Below are 14,770 nucleotides of genomic sequence, written 5' to 3'. Positions count from 1 at the left end.
TGGTATCTCAGTGTCTGGTCGTTATAAAAGATCATCCATTTTTCAACACAGACGGCAAGTTTTCAACCAAATGCTGACCCTGGTTTATGATTTCTCCTCCTTAGCTTTGGGATTTTACCAGCAGAGGGCAGGACGTGATTGCTCCACAAGGAGAAAAACCCAGACACGCAGGAGGGAGAGCATTTCACCCAGGGCAGGCAATAGCAGAACTGAGATAAGCAACGTTTTTCATGCAGAGGAATTTGGGAGAGCAGGACTCGCTCGCCGCTAGAGCACCTGCTGCACATCTAATCTCCCGCAGCCTGGAAGCAGCTTTGTCCCCTGCAAGTAGCAGCAAAAGCTTGTTTATCAGGACCCTGTTTCCTTCCAGCCTCGCCATTGTCACAACTGGACCAGCGTTTAACACCGCTGTATGCCACCGAGCAACCCCAGCCGGACTGCACTGAACACAGCCCACGCATTCCCATAGACCTCTTCATTATGTTCTTTTGCCTGAAGAACAAGGATGAAGAGAGTGCGTGAAGAGTTCGGGGATTTCCCCTATAGGGTAGATCAAAAGTTGCCAAGATGTTTTAGAGGAGACATTCAGGCTAAAGAAAACCCTGGGAAAAAAAACGAAGCTCCAGTCCCGGGCTACTGCTCTAATCACCATGTTGCTGTGGGGAGAAAACCCCACGGGCCTGAACTGATGCCCTCCCACCCGCTCTGGCTCCCGTTTGATCAGCAGAGATCAGGAAGTGGGTTGGTTTTTTTCACTGTCTCTGTTTTGTTTTAACACTATAGCCCGTGGGGCTGGTTTGTATGCCTGCCTCCCACAGAGGGTAATTTGGTTCCTCTTGCTGTCCAAGGCCACAGCAGAGCACTGAGCTCCCACCGCCGCCTCCAGCCGGGTCAGGGCATCCCAGGCACCAGCGGGACGACCCGTCATCAATAGCCCTATTATTGCTCTTGAAGTTTCTCTGCGCTTCCAGACGGATGCTGTGTTACTCCATCACAGCTGCAGTTGCTCCCTTCCAGCAATTCCCAACACAGCACTTAAGGCAGGGATTTATGGGCGGTTTTGAAAAGTATTTTGGAGCGAGGAGGAGTTATGGGAAAGGAAGTTGAATTCCCACCATTCCCTAGAAAATTCTCCCAGCATCTTTCACGAGAAGGATCATTTACTGGTCCTTTCCTCAAAACAGAGACAAGCTCTCAGCTGTGGCTCTTTGTTTAGTCCAAAGTGTTTCCCAACAGCAAGATGCAGCAGGGGTTATTCTGGTCCTGCCTGCAAAGGGTCAGGAGACCGAGGTGAGCCCTCGGCGCCTGGCTGCAAGGCTCTGCTGAACCCAGTTTGTTCCCTGACATTTTTGTAGATGCCGATAGCTAAATAAAATTATTTGTTCTCAAGTCACGGATTACTGCCAATCTCAGGGCAAGCGCTGCTGACTGTCTGGCTGATTTTGAAGCACACAGTGGTTTGCAAAGTAGAAAGTCATGGGACTAGTTACCAAGAGGACGCCTATAAAATGACCAGCACGGAGAAGTTACCTTACAAGCTACGTCTTACCTCTCTTTAAGCTTTTCAGGAGCAAAAGCTCACCTGCTGCAAAACTTGCAGTTGTCCAAGCAGGCTGGATTAGCAGCACAGATTCACATCAACACTACATTTCACAACCAGGACAGGGGTTTGAAAGACTTTATTTGACACCTTTGCTGGATGTCACAGCTCGTGAATCTAACAGCTCTGCACAGTGTAAAGTGAGGCCAGGCTACTTGCTGTGAGCTCTAGCGTGCTGACCAGCCACAGGAACAACCAGGGTCCGGTGAGGAGCTCCTCTGACCTCATTAAAACGGAATATGTTGTTCCTGGCTGATTCTAGCACTTCAGGACAAGGGTGAGGAGAAGTAGCGGAGGCATTTCTGTGTGTTAAGTGCAATGACTTTCATCAAAACAACTGGGAGGGACGAACTTTCAAAACAATAGCAGATACATACATTGACATGCACATGGCAGATACAATCTGTAGGAACACAAACACCAGCTCATCCACACAGTCTAACCAGCTGTGCATTTGACCTGAGGCGTGGGGAGAGGCTCTCCCATTCAAGAGAGATCTTCCTCCTCTTTTTTACCTCTCTTTGCACTGACCTTTCCACACTTTTCTCTCTTTTCACGTCACAGTGCTGTAGATGTGGGTGAGACTCCTTGGGGCGGGCAGGCAACTGGGTCCAGGCTATTCTGCATGCGTATCCCAGCGAGTCAAGGCACAGATGCAGGGAGCAGGGGCTGTTCAGATGAGGGGGAGCACTAGAAGACCCTGCCCTGGCCACCATGGGAGTTAGAGATGTGGCACGGGAGCAGGGTGGCTTGAAAGCTTCAAGTTTCTCTTCCTTTCTGCCCGAAGAAAAGAGGAAGGGAGGGCAGCTGGAGGAGCAGAGGCATATCTGCTGCGTCAGTTATCTACGGGCACGCAGGCCAAGGCAGAATAAGCTCTAAGGAATCAGGACAAGTACAGACCCAGAGCTTGCCAAGGTCTGTGGTGAAACCTCAGTGGGTTTTGGTCCCAGCCCAGGGAGAGGGATGAGCAACGTGAGACCAAAACATGGTGCTGAAGAAAGAAAACAGAGACGTTTTGGGAGGAGAGGGTGAGGGATGCAGGGCAAAGAGAGAACGAGGGAGGCACTTCAAACGCAGGCTGGTCTGACCCATTTCCCCCCCTTTGCAGTCACGGCTGTTCAGCAGGGGATGGAGAGACGGCTCCAGCAGGGAGACTGGCAGAGGGAAAGGCCTTTTCTTCTCACTTTGGCTGTCAGAGCCTTCCCCTCCGTGACAGACATCCCTTTGAAATCCTCTGTCTCGCCTCTTCACACCTCAGTGCGGAGCAAGGGCTGCAGAAGCCTCCCTCCGCCCAGGCGGCCCGGCCGGCTGCTCCTGCATGGTTTGTGCAGGGACCCAGCACAGCCCCCGCAGACACAGCAGTATTTCAGCTCAGCTGTGGGAACGAGCTCTGTTAAGCTGTTGCCTCACTCCACCTTAAGGGCACATAAGTGGGAAAAGCTGGTAATGCGGCGAGGTAAGCACAGGGATTAGCAGGCAGCCAGTTCGCTAAGGGAGCTGGGGGGGCTCTAGCCTGCCCTGCTGGGTGCCAGCAGTGCTGGAGAGGGGGGGTGAGCTGCATCCATCCCACCACACCAAAATTAGGTGCTGCAGCTGAGGGACGCATCGCAGGGAATCAGCGTGAGCAAGTCTGTCTGGCAGCTCTGACTCCCCAAGGAAGTAAGACAGTATTTCAAGGCTGGCTGTTTTCCAAAGGAGAGCAACACTGAGCTCTGCAGAGGGGTTTGCTGGAGGAGGAAGAGGGTTGGGATCTGCGTTTGCCCCCTCCCTCGTAGCCAGAAGGATCTGGAGCACAGCCACGTGCAGACAAGTGCATCGAACTGGATGTGATTTACGTTTGCAGGCATCATGAGGGAGAGGACGTGTGATGGTGAGGCAAGGAAGGCAGTGTGAGGAGGGAGGGAAGAGTAAAGAGAATATTCTTTATGGATCCTTGGCTTCTGCAAAGCAGGAAAGATGCCTTTTCAGCTGAGTTTGTTCTTAGGCCTGTGGGCAATGAGTGCTGAAGAATTCATTTCTCCGAAGGGCAGGGGAGGGTCAGAAAGCCCCAATTTCAGTCGCCCAAGAGCGGCAGATCCTGGATGTCCCAACCCTGATCCCGGGTCCCTGCGCGGCAGCACCCAAGGCAGGAGGCGCCGTGTAAACTGGTGGAACAGGGATGCCGGCAGAGGCTGGTGAGAAAAGGAATGTTGCGATTTGGCTGCTCTTGGACGAGCCCTCTCTCAATACACCTGCTGGCGACGGCATCCTGGGCACGGCTGCTACAGCTGTAGATGAGCCCGCACCTCGGGCCCTCCGGCTGGAAGAGGCCATCCTGCTGGCCAGGAAGCTTCGGCGGGATGGCAGCATGTCGCTGGGGACACGGCGAAGTGGGGCTGGCCTCACAGCGGGGCTTGGGTAAGCCAGGGAAGATGCAGTCAAAACAACTGGAGCGGGAGCAGCCTCCCTCCTGGGGATTTGCACGGGGCCAGCAGCGCTGTGGAGGAAGGACCACGGCCACGTCTGGATGGGCAGGAGGGAAGTGGCCACAGGCGAAGGCTCCATTTCTGCCACATAATTATTCAGGTGCGAGAGGAGTCGCAGCCGGATGGGGTCGGCAGCATTTTGGCCCTCAAGGATGCCCAGGTACCTGACAACTTCAGTGAGACATTCACGGAAGCCGATACTCCTGTAATCCACGGCCAGAGCTCGAGCATCTAAGAAGCCTGTAGGGAGAGGACACGGGTGACGCTAAGTCCGTGCAGAGCTCAGGAATGTGCTTTGATTTCACTACCCTCTCTAATGCACTGTGTGTTTCACTTGAGACACTTTGCTGCTATGTGATATTACTGAAGCAGACAGCCAAGTGGGTGTCCAAAAGGACTGGACGTTTGTGTGCATGAGAATAGCATCTGTGGTTATCTCATCGGGATAAAACTGCCAGGGTCATGAAGCCTCTTACTCCAGAATGTGAGACGAGTAAGAGGTTTCATTAACTGTGCTCAGGATGGAGAAAATTTTTCCTATTGGACTCAGTTGTTGCTGCTGGAGACATAACTGTAGGCTAGATGGGCACTGGGTCCCTATTTGCAAAATGGACCATCCCCAGTCTTGCAGAACAGTGGGACACTGTCTCCTCAACGTGCAGCTTAGGACCATTTTCCTCTGCCTGAGTCCCAATCTTTATACTTCATTTAAACAGATGTCTGGCTGAAGGACACAGGACAGTGCCAGAACCAAAACCGCTGGGCCAAGAAAGCCTGAAGCCACAGAAATCAACAAGATAAAATGCAACCGACGGCTGATTTTTAGGCTTCTGCTCCCTACTTGCAGCTTCATGAGACGATAAGCACTAAAGCAGAGAATGTCACAGCACAGTGAAACAGTGGACCACTTTGCTTGATGGGGTCTTTTGTGACAATACAGCCCTTTGTTGCAGTGCAGTCAAACTGAATATCTAAACAAATGTTCCAGACCAAGTTACAGCTCTGAACTGAAGCCTGGATGCCAGCAGTGTCCCCAGCAAGCCAAAAACGGGTGGTAAGCAAGCCAGAGGCTTCTCTACTGGAGCTGTGATCTCCATCCTGTTAACTGTAACAGGACAGAGGGTCTGTACTGAGGTCTCAGTACAAATAAGACCTTTGTTGAATTTTGTACAGGGCTCCCTCTCTCATAACAACCAAGAGACACCAAAAAAAAAAAGAACAGAAAAGGAAAAAAGCCTTGTTTATTTGCAGAGTCCCCATGCAGAATTCATTCTCTGCAAGAAATGTATCCCAGGGAGGAGGTAAAGAGTTTAATATCGTGTTTTTTTCTGGAAACAGGCTCCCATTTCTGAGCAGGACTAAGCATGTCTCTGGCTGAACAGCTTTTAGCAGGCTGTGTGACAATGACAGCGGCGCCATCCTTGTGGGTCTGTGGGACTTGCCGTCCCACATACCCCAGTCTGCCAAATGGATGCAGAGATGCTGACCCATATGAAAAACAAGAGGGCAGGAAACGTTCATCTGCTCTCCCGCAAAAAATATTTCCCTTGGGAAGCAGAGGGCAGCATTCGTTGGTGCCGGCTGGTGTCAGCAAGGCACACCAGCATCAAGACATTGCTTGCTGCTGAGGCTGATGGGGAATTTTCCTTCCAGGTTTTCACCTCACCCGTATGCTTATAAGAGCAGTTCTTACCTGTTCCTCCAGTGGCATGAAGCATTTTTAAGTGATCTACTGTCATTTGTAGAATTTCTGCCTTCTCCAGCTTGGAAGACCCCTGCGTGTTGGGAGCAGGAAAAAAAAGCATTTCATCATTTTATGGTCTAGGGCTTTGTGCCTCTCAGGAGCTGCATTTTGCTCAATGACCCCCTCCCCAAAACCTTTCTGAAGCCCAGGAATGCTCAGATTGGAGCAGGACGTCCATCCAGGGCATTGGCTCTGGTTTTTACATCAAGTGAGTAGAAAAAGGAACTCCTTCCCAAGATGCCCCAGTGCAAATTGAAAATCCCCATTTCTGTGCATCTCCACATCTTGCAAAACACTTTCTGGACTGAATTTATCCTCCCCAGGGCTCCTAAATATTTGTTAATATTGTTTTACCACCCAGTTTCACCACCTACTTACTCCCTGAAGTGATGATGATAAGAAAGACATAGCATTGCTCCAGACTTTCTTATTCTGAGGGCTCTACCCTTAACACTGATGAAACACAGCCCACACGGGAGGATGGCTGGAAATCATGGATGTACACACCTGCTTCTCGAAGGCGGTGGGCACCAGGCGCCGCAGTTCAGAGAGGCTGCTGTTGATACGGTCACGGCGCCGCTTCTCGATGATCTGCAGGAGATTTCCAAGTGGAGAGAAGAAACCATGATCATTTACAGCCACAGCTCATGGGTCTAAAGCCCTTATTAACAGCTATGCCAGGCTGAGAGAGGTGCTTTGAACGGGGCCACATAAGTAAATGTTTTGGGTGCAAAAGCTCAGCAATGAAACATTAACTGACTGGTGTGATAACCCCAGGTGAAGCCACTCTCTCCTCCACCCCTTTCCGCCAGACTTGAGGCCAAACCTCTGCAAAAAATCTCCAATTAGCTGTGGGGAGAGTTCTGCAGGAGATGGAGGAGGGAATGGTGTAAAGTCGATTTTGCACAGTGTCCCCACAGCAAGGATGTGCCAACAGCATCCCACTGCACACGGGGGATGTCACAGGGAGCCCCAGCACACAGCCAGGACCAGCCTGACCCCCCAGGGAGACAGAGCACAGCCATCCTAGTCAATGTAAACGAGACTTACCCCTCTCCTCTTCTTCCTGGCTTGTATCTGAGATGTCGTAGTGGGAGACACAGACCTGGAAACATGGCTGGAAAGGAAGAAGAGAGAATAATTTCTTGCACTAGCTGGAGAGAAACCTCCATTGCACATATGCTTTACACACGTTTGCCATCTGCAGTCATGTCGTGTCGTCGTCCCACCCTCCCCGAAAAATGTCTTCTGTGGTTCCCATCTCATTTTTACCCACAACACAGAGCTCAGGAATTGGGGATGGGGAGCCAAGCACAGACTTGAATCCCACTCTCCCCTCCAAGAGGCTCCCACCAGCCTGCAGAAATCTGCACTAAACCATCCATCCGCTACCAGGCACGTCTCCTTCAATCTCAGCCCGTGCTGGCACCTCCACGGGGCTGGAAAAGCAGCGTTCTGAGCTCTGGAGTCATGGCCTTTTTTTTTTTTTTTTTTTTTTTCTCCATGTGTGAACCTCCCGGCTCTCATGTCTAAGCCTGCCCTGTCTGCAGGGCTTTGCATCTCGGAGCTGTGATAGCATGAGCATGTATCTGAGCTCCCACCCAGGGCGGCAGCAAAGGGCTGGCTGCTCCTCAGGGTGAGGCTACCGGCAGCGTTGATGTGGTTTCAGAGGGCTTCCTGGAGAGTCACTTTGCAAACCACAATTTTTGGGGTGGGCCACAATATTCTGAATGCACGGACACCCCTGAACCAGACAGAGAGGGGCCAGGACCTGGGCAGGGGGAACACCTGGCAGGAGGTGACGGAGCAGGGAACGTGCCTGCTGGCCAACAGCCCCAGGGACCAGCTCTGCTCAAGGGACAAGTGACACAGCAGGGACAGGCTAAGAAGGGCCCCACAAACCATCCCGTGCCTGATGGGCACGGGTGAGGCTAAAGACACCAAAGGTCAGCACTAGGCATGCACAGGGAGGCGAAGTTCAATCCTTAGGTCCCCACGGACATGAAGCCTCCATAAGGATGGATAACTGGGCGTGGGAAACTCCTTGGAGCAAAACCCCTCTGCCTGGGGGGAGGCCGGCTGGGCCACCTTCCACCTCCCCCGAGCAGGGTTTCCTCCCTCTGGAAAGTGGGACTGGCTCAGGGCTGCTTCTGCGCCTTACGGAACTCGGGGCAAGGATGTTAACACACAAGCAAGGCAGCAGTCTGCAACCCCGGCCAGCGCAGCACTCTGGAGGGATTCAGAGACCATGTAAAACATATAAATCAGGAAAGGGGCATTTGGGTTCACTCCATCAAATCAAAATATTTTTCAGTTTGACGAAGCATTTTAATAGCAGTCTGTTAAAGATGTTTCTGCAGAGACAGTGCTGTCTGCACAGCAAGCCAAAAACTAGACCAAACGCAGCCTATTAAAAATACATTTTGTTAGGCCCAAGTGAGGTGCTTTCAGAAGTGGTTTTACACAATCAGACAAAATAACACGTTCTTCCACTGACTGCTCCACTCATCTCCATACAGGTACCCTATTTGAATGTCTGCTGGGTGGGCTTTCTCTGGGCATAGGTGCCGGCTGGCTTCGCAAGTATGAACATGCGTTGCCAGTATACATAAACACACATGCAATGAGCACGTATGATGTGAAAATGGGCTCTGCACAGATGCTGCGGTACTGAATTCACCTGGCAGCCCAGGAATGCGGAGTACCCGCTCAAGAAGCCTGTAACACTCAACTTTGAAAGTCCTTTTGCAGAGCTGTTTGAGCGCATTGCTCTTTGTGAGCTACACTTCCAGATGTGGATATAAAGACCTACTTACTCCAAATATGTTTTAAAAATATGTTTGACAGATTCAAACCACATAAAAGATACCATAACTATATTCTCAGATGATTAAAATTTCTGCGTTGCTCTTTGCTTGATTTTATAATTTACAGCGTAACTTTGGCTCTTTATTCAAAACAAAAAGCAAACAAACCAACCAACTAACAAAACCAAGCAGTATCTTGCACTTCTGCAGTGACCCCAGAGTCTAAGCTCACCCCACACGCTGAACCAAGTCTCACACCCAGAGTGACTCATCCCCACTCTACAGGGGAACTGGTTTGCCCAAACCACTCGACCGACCGATGGGTAATGGGCTGGGAACCCCGGCCAGACAGCCTGACTGCCTCTCTCAGCCCTAATTGCTCCACCTTGCTCCCCACCTGGAAGTGTTTTATTTTGCTGGATCCGCCAGCGTCCCATGCTGCACTACTTGGGGTGTAAACAGGACAGGACCAGCTCTTTGACCATGTGTTTGTGTGACATGAGCAACAATATACATGTATACAAATATCACCAGATCACAGCACTACCTGGTTCTACAACTGGCTTGAGAAGACAAACACATTAGCAGCACCAGAGAGAGACCAAAAATCCATTGTTACTGTTTGCTGAAATAAAATATGACAATTCCTCTATTTCATCCATCGGGGCACTATAGACTCAGCACGCTGCACTGATGTAAAGAGGTGGGATATATTCCACGTGTAGCAGGAAAGCAGGTTAAATATTGATGCGCTTGGAAACTGCCTATGGGGGTCAGTGAACTTGTTGTGCGGGACATTACTTGTTGGACATGCCCGACTCTGCTGCGACCATATCGGTGAGAGGCAGACTCATTAATTTAGTCCCACAAGAACCTGAGCATGGCACTGGGGACTTCTCCACGCAGGATACCAAGCAGCAAACGGGAATGAGTTAATCTGGGGCCTAACTGGATGTGCAGGGAGGGGGGACACTTGGCTACCGAAAACAGAAGTTCAAAACCAGCTGATTTTTGGATGAGAACAAATAACAGAGCTCTTCCTTCACCCCCAGCGCCGTCTGCACGCTCAGAGCCCGGGCATGCCCGGGAACGGCTGACACAGCACGGGAACCCAGGCTTCCAGTGGTGGCTGGGATGCCCTTTGCCAGCAGAGCCGCAGCCCAGGCAAGCGCAGCGAGGCCTGAGGACATTGCCTGGGGAACCACGCAGAGGTTCTGGCCTCACTATTTCACCAAGCACCAAAGCCCCAGAGCCCAAACTGCAGCTCAGCGGCAATGGGATGGAGCCTGCGAACTGAAAGTGCGCGCTTACAGCAGGGCACCCTCGGCCGGCCAGGCTGCACGGGCTCCCTCTTTAATAAAGATCAAAGCCCCAGCTGGTGCATTACAAATGCATCAGCAGAGCAGAAGCGTTTCTCATGCAAAACCTCCTGATTTCTTCCACGTTCCCTGGGAGCCCTTGGATCGTTGGGGCTGCAGCGGCATCCAGGCGGCTGACGGCGCCTTTCCTGGGGGGGGGGGGGGGGGGCAGCCCCATCTCGGGGTGCAGAGACCTGCGAGCAAGGAGGCTCAGAGCTGCCCTTCTCCCCACCTGGCAGGAGAAGGCAACTGCGCTGCCTTTAATGAGGCATTTTCCCGAGTGCGATCAGCTCGTAGCACAGCTTTAATACTTGTATTACGACTTGGCCGGGTCAGCCCTAAGGCCAGCATCAGCCCACGCTTGGCCCGCTGCAGCGACCCGGGGCTGCCCCAGCGCAGCCCGAAGGGGTTAAGCGGGGTGCCAGGCGCCCCGAGAAGCTCCGTGCCAGCCCCGTACCCGCTGCCGGGGTCCCCGCTGCAGCCCGGGCTTTCCCCCGCGGGATGCCGAGCTGCCCCGCCGCAGGGACGCCCCAAACCCTGCCCGCCGTGGGGACCCCCGGGCGCGCCCCCCGTGTCCCCTCACCTGTACTCCTCCTCCCGGCCCACGTCGATGGTGCCGTCCGACTCGGTGTCGGAGGAGCTCTCCTCGCAGAGCCGCTTCATGCCGGCAGGCAGCAGCGGGCGGGCGCGTCCCCGCGGGGCGCCGGGGCTTCGGCGGGGGGGTTCGGCGAGGCTGCCCCACGCGTGGCCCCGCAGGCCACCGCCGTCCTGCCCCGCCGTCCTCGGGGAAGTGCTGTGGAGCTGGCCCCAGTGCGTGCCTGCCTCGCCCGGCTCCTCCCCTGCCCGCACTCTGCCTTTCACACCCCCGGCTTCTCCCTCGCTCGCCTCCCAGCACGTCCCCAACCTCCCTGGTTAATGGGTTAATGAGACATCTCCCGGGAGTGACGGATTACGCGGCCGCGCCGGCGCTCCCAGGTTCCCAGGCCCCCCCCTCCGCCTCCTCCCGCTCGCTGGTCGAAATCCCAAGTCTTCCTGTAAAAGGAACAGTCTGTGTGAACCGTCTCATGTCCCCCCCTCCTGCCCACGGCCCCCCTTCCACCCGCTGCACATTGGCCTCAGCCCCAGTTTAAAGGGACCAGTGACCTCACTGGCAACAGAAAACCGTGGGAAAGAGATGGGACTGATAAAGCCTTGAGTTGTTTCAGGGAAAAATCAACATCCAGCCCCACACGCACACACATGTCTGCCCGGCTCTGTGCAGCGCAGGCACTTTTGGAGACTTATGATTCAGATGGAAACCAGCTTATTCGAAGCACGGTGCTGTTTGAGGACGCCGCTCAAAAGGCCCTCGACTGGGATTAATCAGTGGCCACAGCCAAGGGCCAGGACGGCCGCGGTGGCACCGTGCTTGGAGGCGTCGGGATGGGTTCAGCACCCCGGCACCATGCCGCGGTGGTCCTGCTGGGAGCTCGGCCCCCTGCCACGCTCCCACAGCCTTGGAGCGTCTTCAAGGGCCAGCTCATGGCACTGCCAGGGCATTTGAGACCTACCCTGTAAAACAAACCAACCAAAGCCCAACTTTAGGTTTTATGACACTAGGATGAATTGCTTTTTTCTTGTCTCATTCCATAATGCTGGAAACTTTGACCAGCAGGCTGCCATCTAGAGAGCATCTTGCTTTCCCTGAGCTTGCGGGAAGGAGGTAGGAGTCTGTTTTTCAGAGCCCTGTGCTGCTAAAATCCCCCAAGGCAGCAAAAACGTGTGCGTGTGGGAGAGAGAGAGACGGGAGGAAGGAGAGAGCTGAAGTGGAGGTTTGCAGTACAAAAATAATGCCTTTTATTTTGAAAAAAAACCATCAGCGCTGAGATCTAGCAACACGTGGGTTTCCCAAAGCCTTTAGCAAAGACCGTGGCGGCGATAACAGCCCGTCACCACTCATGCCGGCCGAGCCACCTCACCGCCCGCCTTCCGTGTGAGGAGGCACCCAGCCGCGTGGTCGGGTGCTCCCTATCTGCCTCAGCCATCTCTGCCAGCTCACCCACACTGCACCCGCCAGCCCCCAGACGTCTGCAATCCCCCAGCACCTTGCAAGCAGCTCTGGTAAAAGCTAAATGGCAGCTACCACCTGCCCTTCACCCACGCCTGCCCCAGCCCAGCACACAGGGGCAGAGCAAGGCACGGCCCCCATCACCATTTTTTTTGAGACCGAACCACACCATCCTCCCTCCCAAAGTAAAACAAGAGAGACCTGAACCAGCCATCCCACGTTGGAGAGGAGAACTGATGTCTCAGAAGTGTTGGTAAACTGAAAAATAAATACAGTAAAATAAGTCAGTTGCTTTAGGTTATAGCACTTTGTTTCTATAATTCTGATGTTTTGTTTTCACTATAAAAAGCGGTCAAGAATCCGAGCTGTTATTAGCTCACATTTCAAAATGAACAGTTTCTTTGAACCAGAAGAATTAGAAATGTGTTATTTTAGCAATTTTGAGCCCCACTCCTCCTCCCTTTCCAAAGGGATTTCAGTTAAAAATACATACATCTCCAAACTAAACTTCCCATAAACATGTGTTTTTGAGAGATTAATACTCTTTCCACTGATAAAACCATTTAAATGGGATCCAGAGATTGGTTATTTCAGGCTCTTGCTCATATCACAATGAGCTTGAACCAAGCAGAGCCCAGACCTGCCACAGAGGAACACTTTTCTTCTCCATTAGAAAGGAATTCACTGTCCAGACTCGATCTTTTCTGGGCCTCATCTAAGCATCATTATCTGGGTTCAATTGAAGTGTAATTGGCAACATGTTTTTCTAGGATTACACTTCATTATGAACAGAGCGGGGCCCCCGAAACCCACTTCTCCTGTAATCGGATCCGTTTTCCAGCCTGTGCTCCTGGAGAGTCATTTATAATCGCCCCCGGCAAGCCCTCGGAGATTGCGAGGGCCATCTGAACCACCCCAGGATTAGCTGCGCCATGGAGCAGCCAAAGTGGAGACGCTGCCGAGACCCCGTGCAGGCGGTTCAATGGAGACGATAGGGAAGGATTAAATGGGTTTAGCTGCGTGCGAGGGAAGCCAGGTTTCAGCGAGCATCGCCCCTGTCTTGTTGGAGAGAGGGGGCAGAACTACCCTGCTGCGGATGAGGAGCGACGCTGGGGAAGGGGAGATGGGCTCAAAGAGCAGAATTGGGTTTTCTGCCGCCTTCTTGCCTCTCACCGAGTGTCGGTGCAAGCTATTCCCACGGTACACTTTCTTGCAGTGGCAAACCCTGACCCCACGCACAGAGCCACAAACAGCGGGTGACCAACCTCTGCCCAGAGCCGATCTGCTCTTTCCCAGAGACCTACGGGCTTTGCCACAGCCAGGGAATTATTAGCGGAAATCCCTCCTGAGCCCTGAATTATCAACCCTGGCCCAGCGTTCACGGCTGTTTCCCCTCCTGCGCGGTCTCTGGGAGCTCAGCAAGTACCGCTGCAGTGCCTGTCCCCAACCCTGGGACCCCTAGTGAGACCCTCTGGGACTCTGGAGGCTGGGAAGAGCTGTCCCCCACTGCAGCTGGCTGTGCCTCTGCACGGTGGGAGCTGTTTCCAGAGGATGGGTGTCACGAGGACGGGACTAAGCCATCCATCACACCCAGCACTAATTGGCTACCCGGCTTCAGAGGCCAAGGAATAAGTGAGCTGCAAAGATTGATGTCCCTTCCCTGCAGCAGGAAAAACTCTCCGGGCCAGGGCTGAGGGTGGATCCCTGCCAGGAACCTGGGATTGCCCAGATTTGCCTGTGCCAGCCCGCTCCTGGGGGTGAAGAGCTCCAGTCCAAGGTTCCCTGCGGTGGTGATGGTCAGCCCAGCCACCAACACCACCACCCCCCCCGGCTTCCCATGCTGGGACCAAGCTGCTCCTTCCCCTCCCTCCTGCTCAGCCCTGGGAAATGTCCCCGGAGAGCGGCCAGCTGTGAAAAGCTGCAGCAGCTGGAATGTGGGAGGGAGGGCAAGGCTTCTGGAAAGCCAGAGGCAGCAAGGAGCAGGACTTATCTGTTACCTCCCCGTGAACTGACACCTCTGATTTAACCCCGTGCATGCCTGGAATGCCCTGTCTGCACATCTTCAGTCAACATCACCTCCTAACCTCAGGTCCCACCACTGGCTGCCAGATCCACAGCTGTAATTTCAAAAGCAGAGGCCTCGCAGGGATGCTGGACGGGATTCCTGGCTGCAGCGCTGTGGACAGCCTGTCTTGTTCTGTGGCTAAGCAGAAGGATTCATCACAGACGGGAGAATCATGCAGGGCTTTCGGGAGGTGAGTTGGGATGAAAGCATGTAGGTACGAATACAATATCACCTCCGTGTTTTGTCAGATCTGGAGCAGGGCCAGGAGAGGATTGTTTGCCATGGCTCCGCTCCAAGCCAGAGGCACTAACTACAATTGTTAACTCCCCCCCACTTCCCCGGCCCACGCAACCCAGAGCCGGCCCAGCCGACTGCTAGGGGCAGTCCAGGGGAGGGAGAAACAACATTTTCCCACAAACCTATGGCCTCACCCTTCCCCAGGCAGGGACAGGGCAGATCCTGTATCTGCTCGGGGCACGACTGAAACTCGGCACTACCCTCGCCGCCCTGGCACGGCTGTCTGTGTCCTCACGCCTATTGCCCCGCGGCGGGTCTGCGCCTGGTCCTGTCGCTGCGGCCAGGAATGCGGCTCAGCTTGGGCAGCCATGCAAACCTCGTGGGATGGGGCACCATGAGGCTGCACCTGCTGGGCTGGGACACCTCAGAGGTGCTGCTGTCTCCACA

The 14,770-nt window shown here is 53.6% G+C and overlaps 1 protein-coding gene across 1 annotated transcript; it reads right to left on the bottom strand.

Annotated features, from left to right (window-relative positions):
• Window positions 1-1,661: 1,661 nt before the first annotated feature.
• HEYL (hes related family bHLH transcription factor with YRPW motif like) lies at window positions 1,662-10,951 on the bottom strand. Its single transcript, XM_055800626.1, has 5 exons — window positions 10,558-10,951; window positions 6,860-6,926; window positions 6,317-6,400; window positions 5,759-5,840; window positions 1,662-4,305 (listed from the first exon to the last, which is right to left on the bottom strand). The coding sequence occupies exons 1-5, from the start codon at window positions 10,635-10,637 to the stop codon at window positions 3,638-3,640; spliced, it is 981 nt and encodes a 326-aa protein (XP_055656601.1). The 5' UTR covers window positions 10,638-10,951; the 3' UTR covers window positions 1,662-3,637.
• Between the last annotated feature and the right edge of the window lie 3,819 nt (window positions 10,952-14,770).

The sequence above is a fragment of the Falco peregrinus genome, chromosome 3 (assembly GCF_023634155.1).
Source record: "Falco peregrinus isolate bFalPer1 chromosome 3, bFalPer1.pri, whole genome shotgun sequence".
NCBI classification, from domain to species: domain Eukaryota; kingdom Metazoa; phylum Chordata; class Aves; order Falconiformes; family Falconidae; genus Falco; species Falco peregrinus.
Note: the sequence above shows the minus strand (reverse complement) of the source record. Positions and strands in the feature narration are given on the sequence as shown.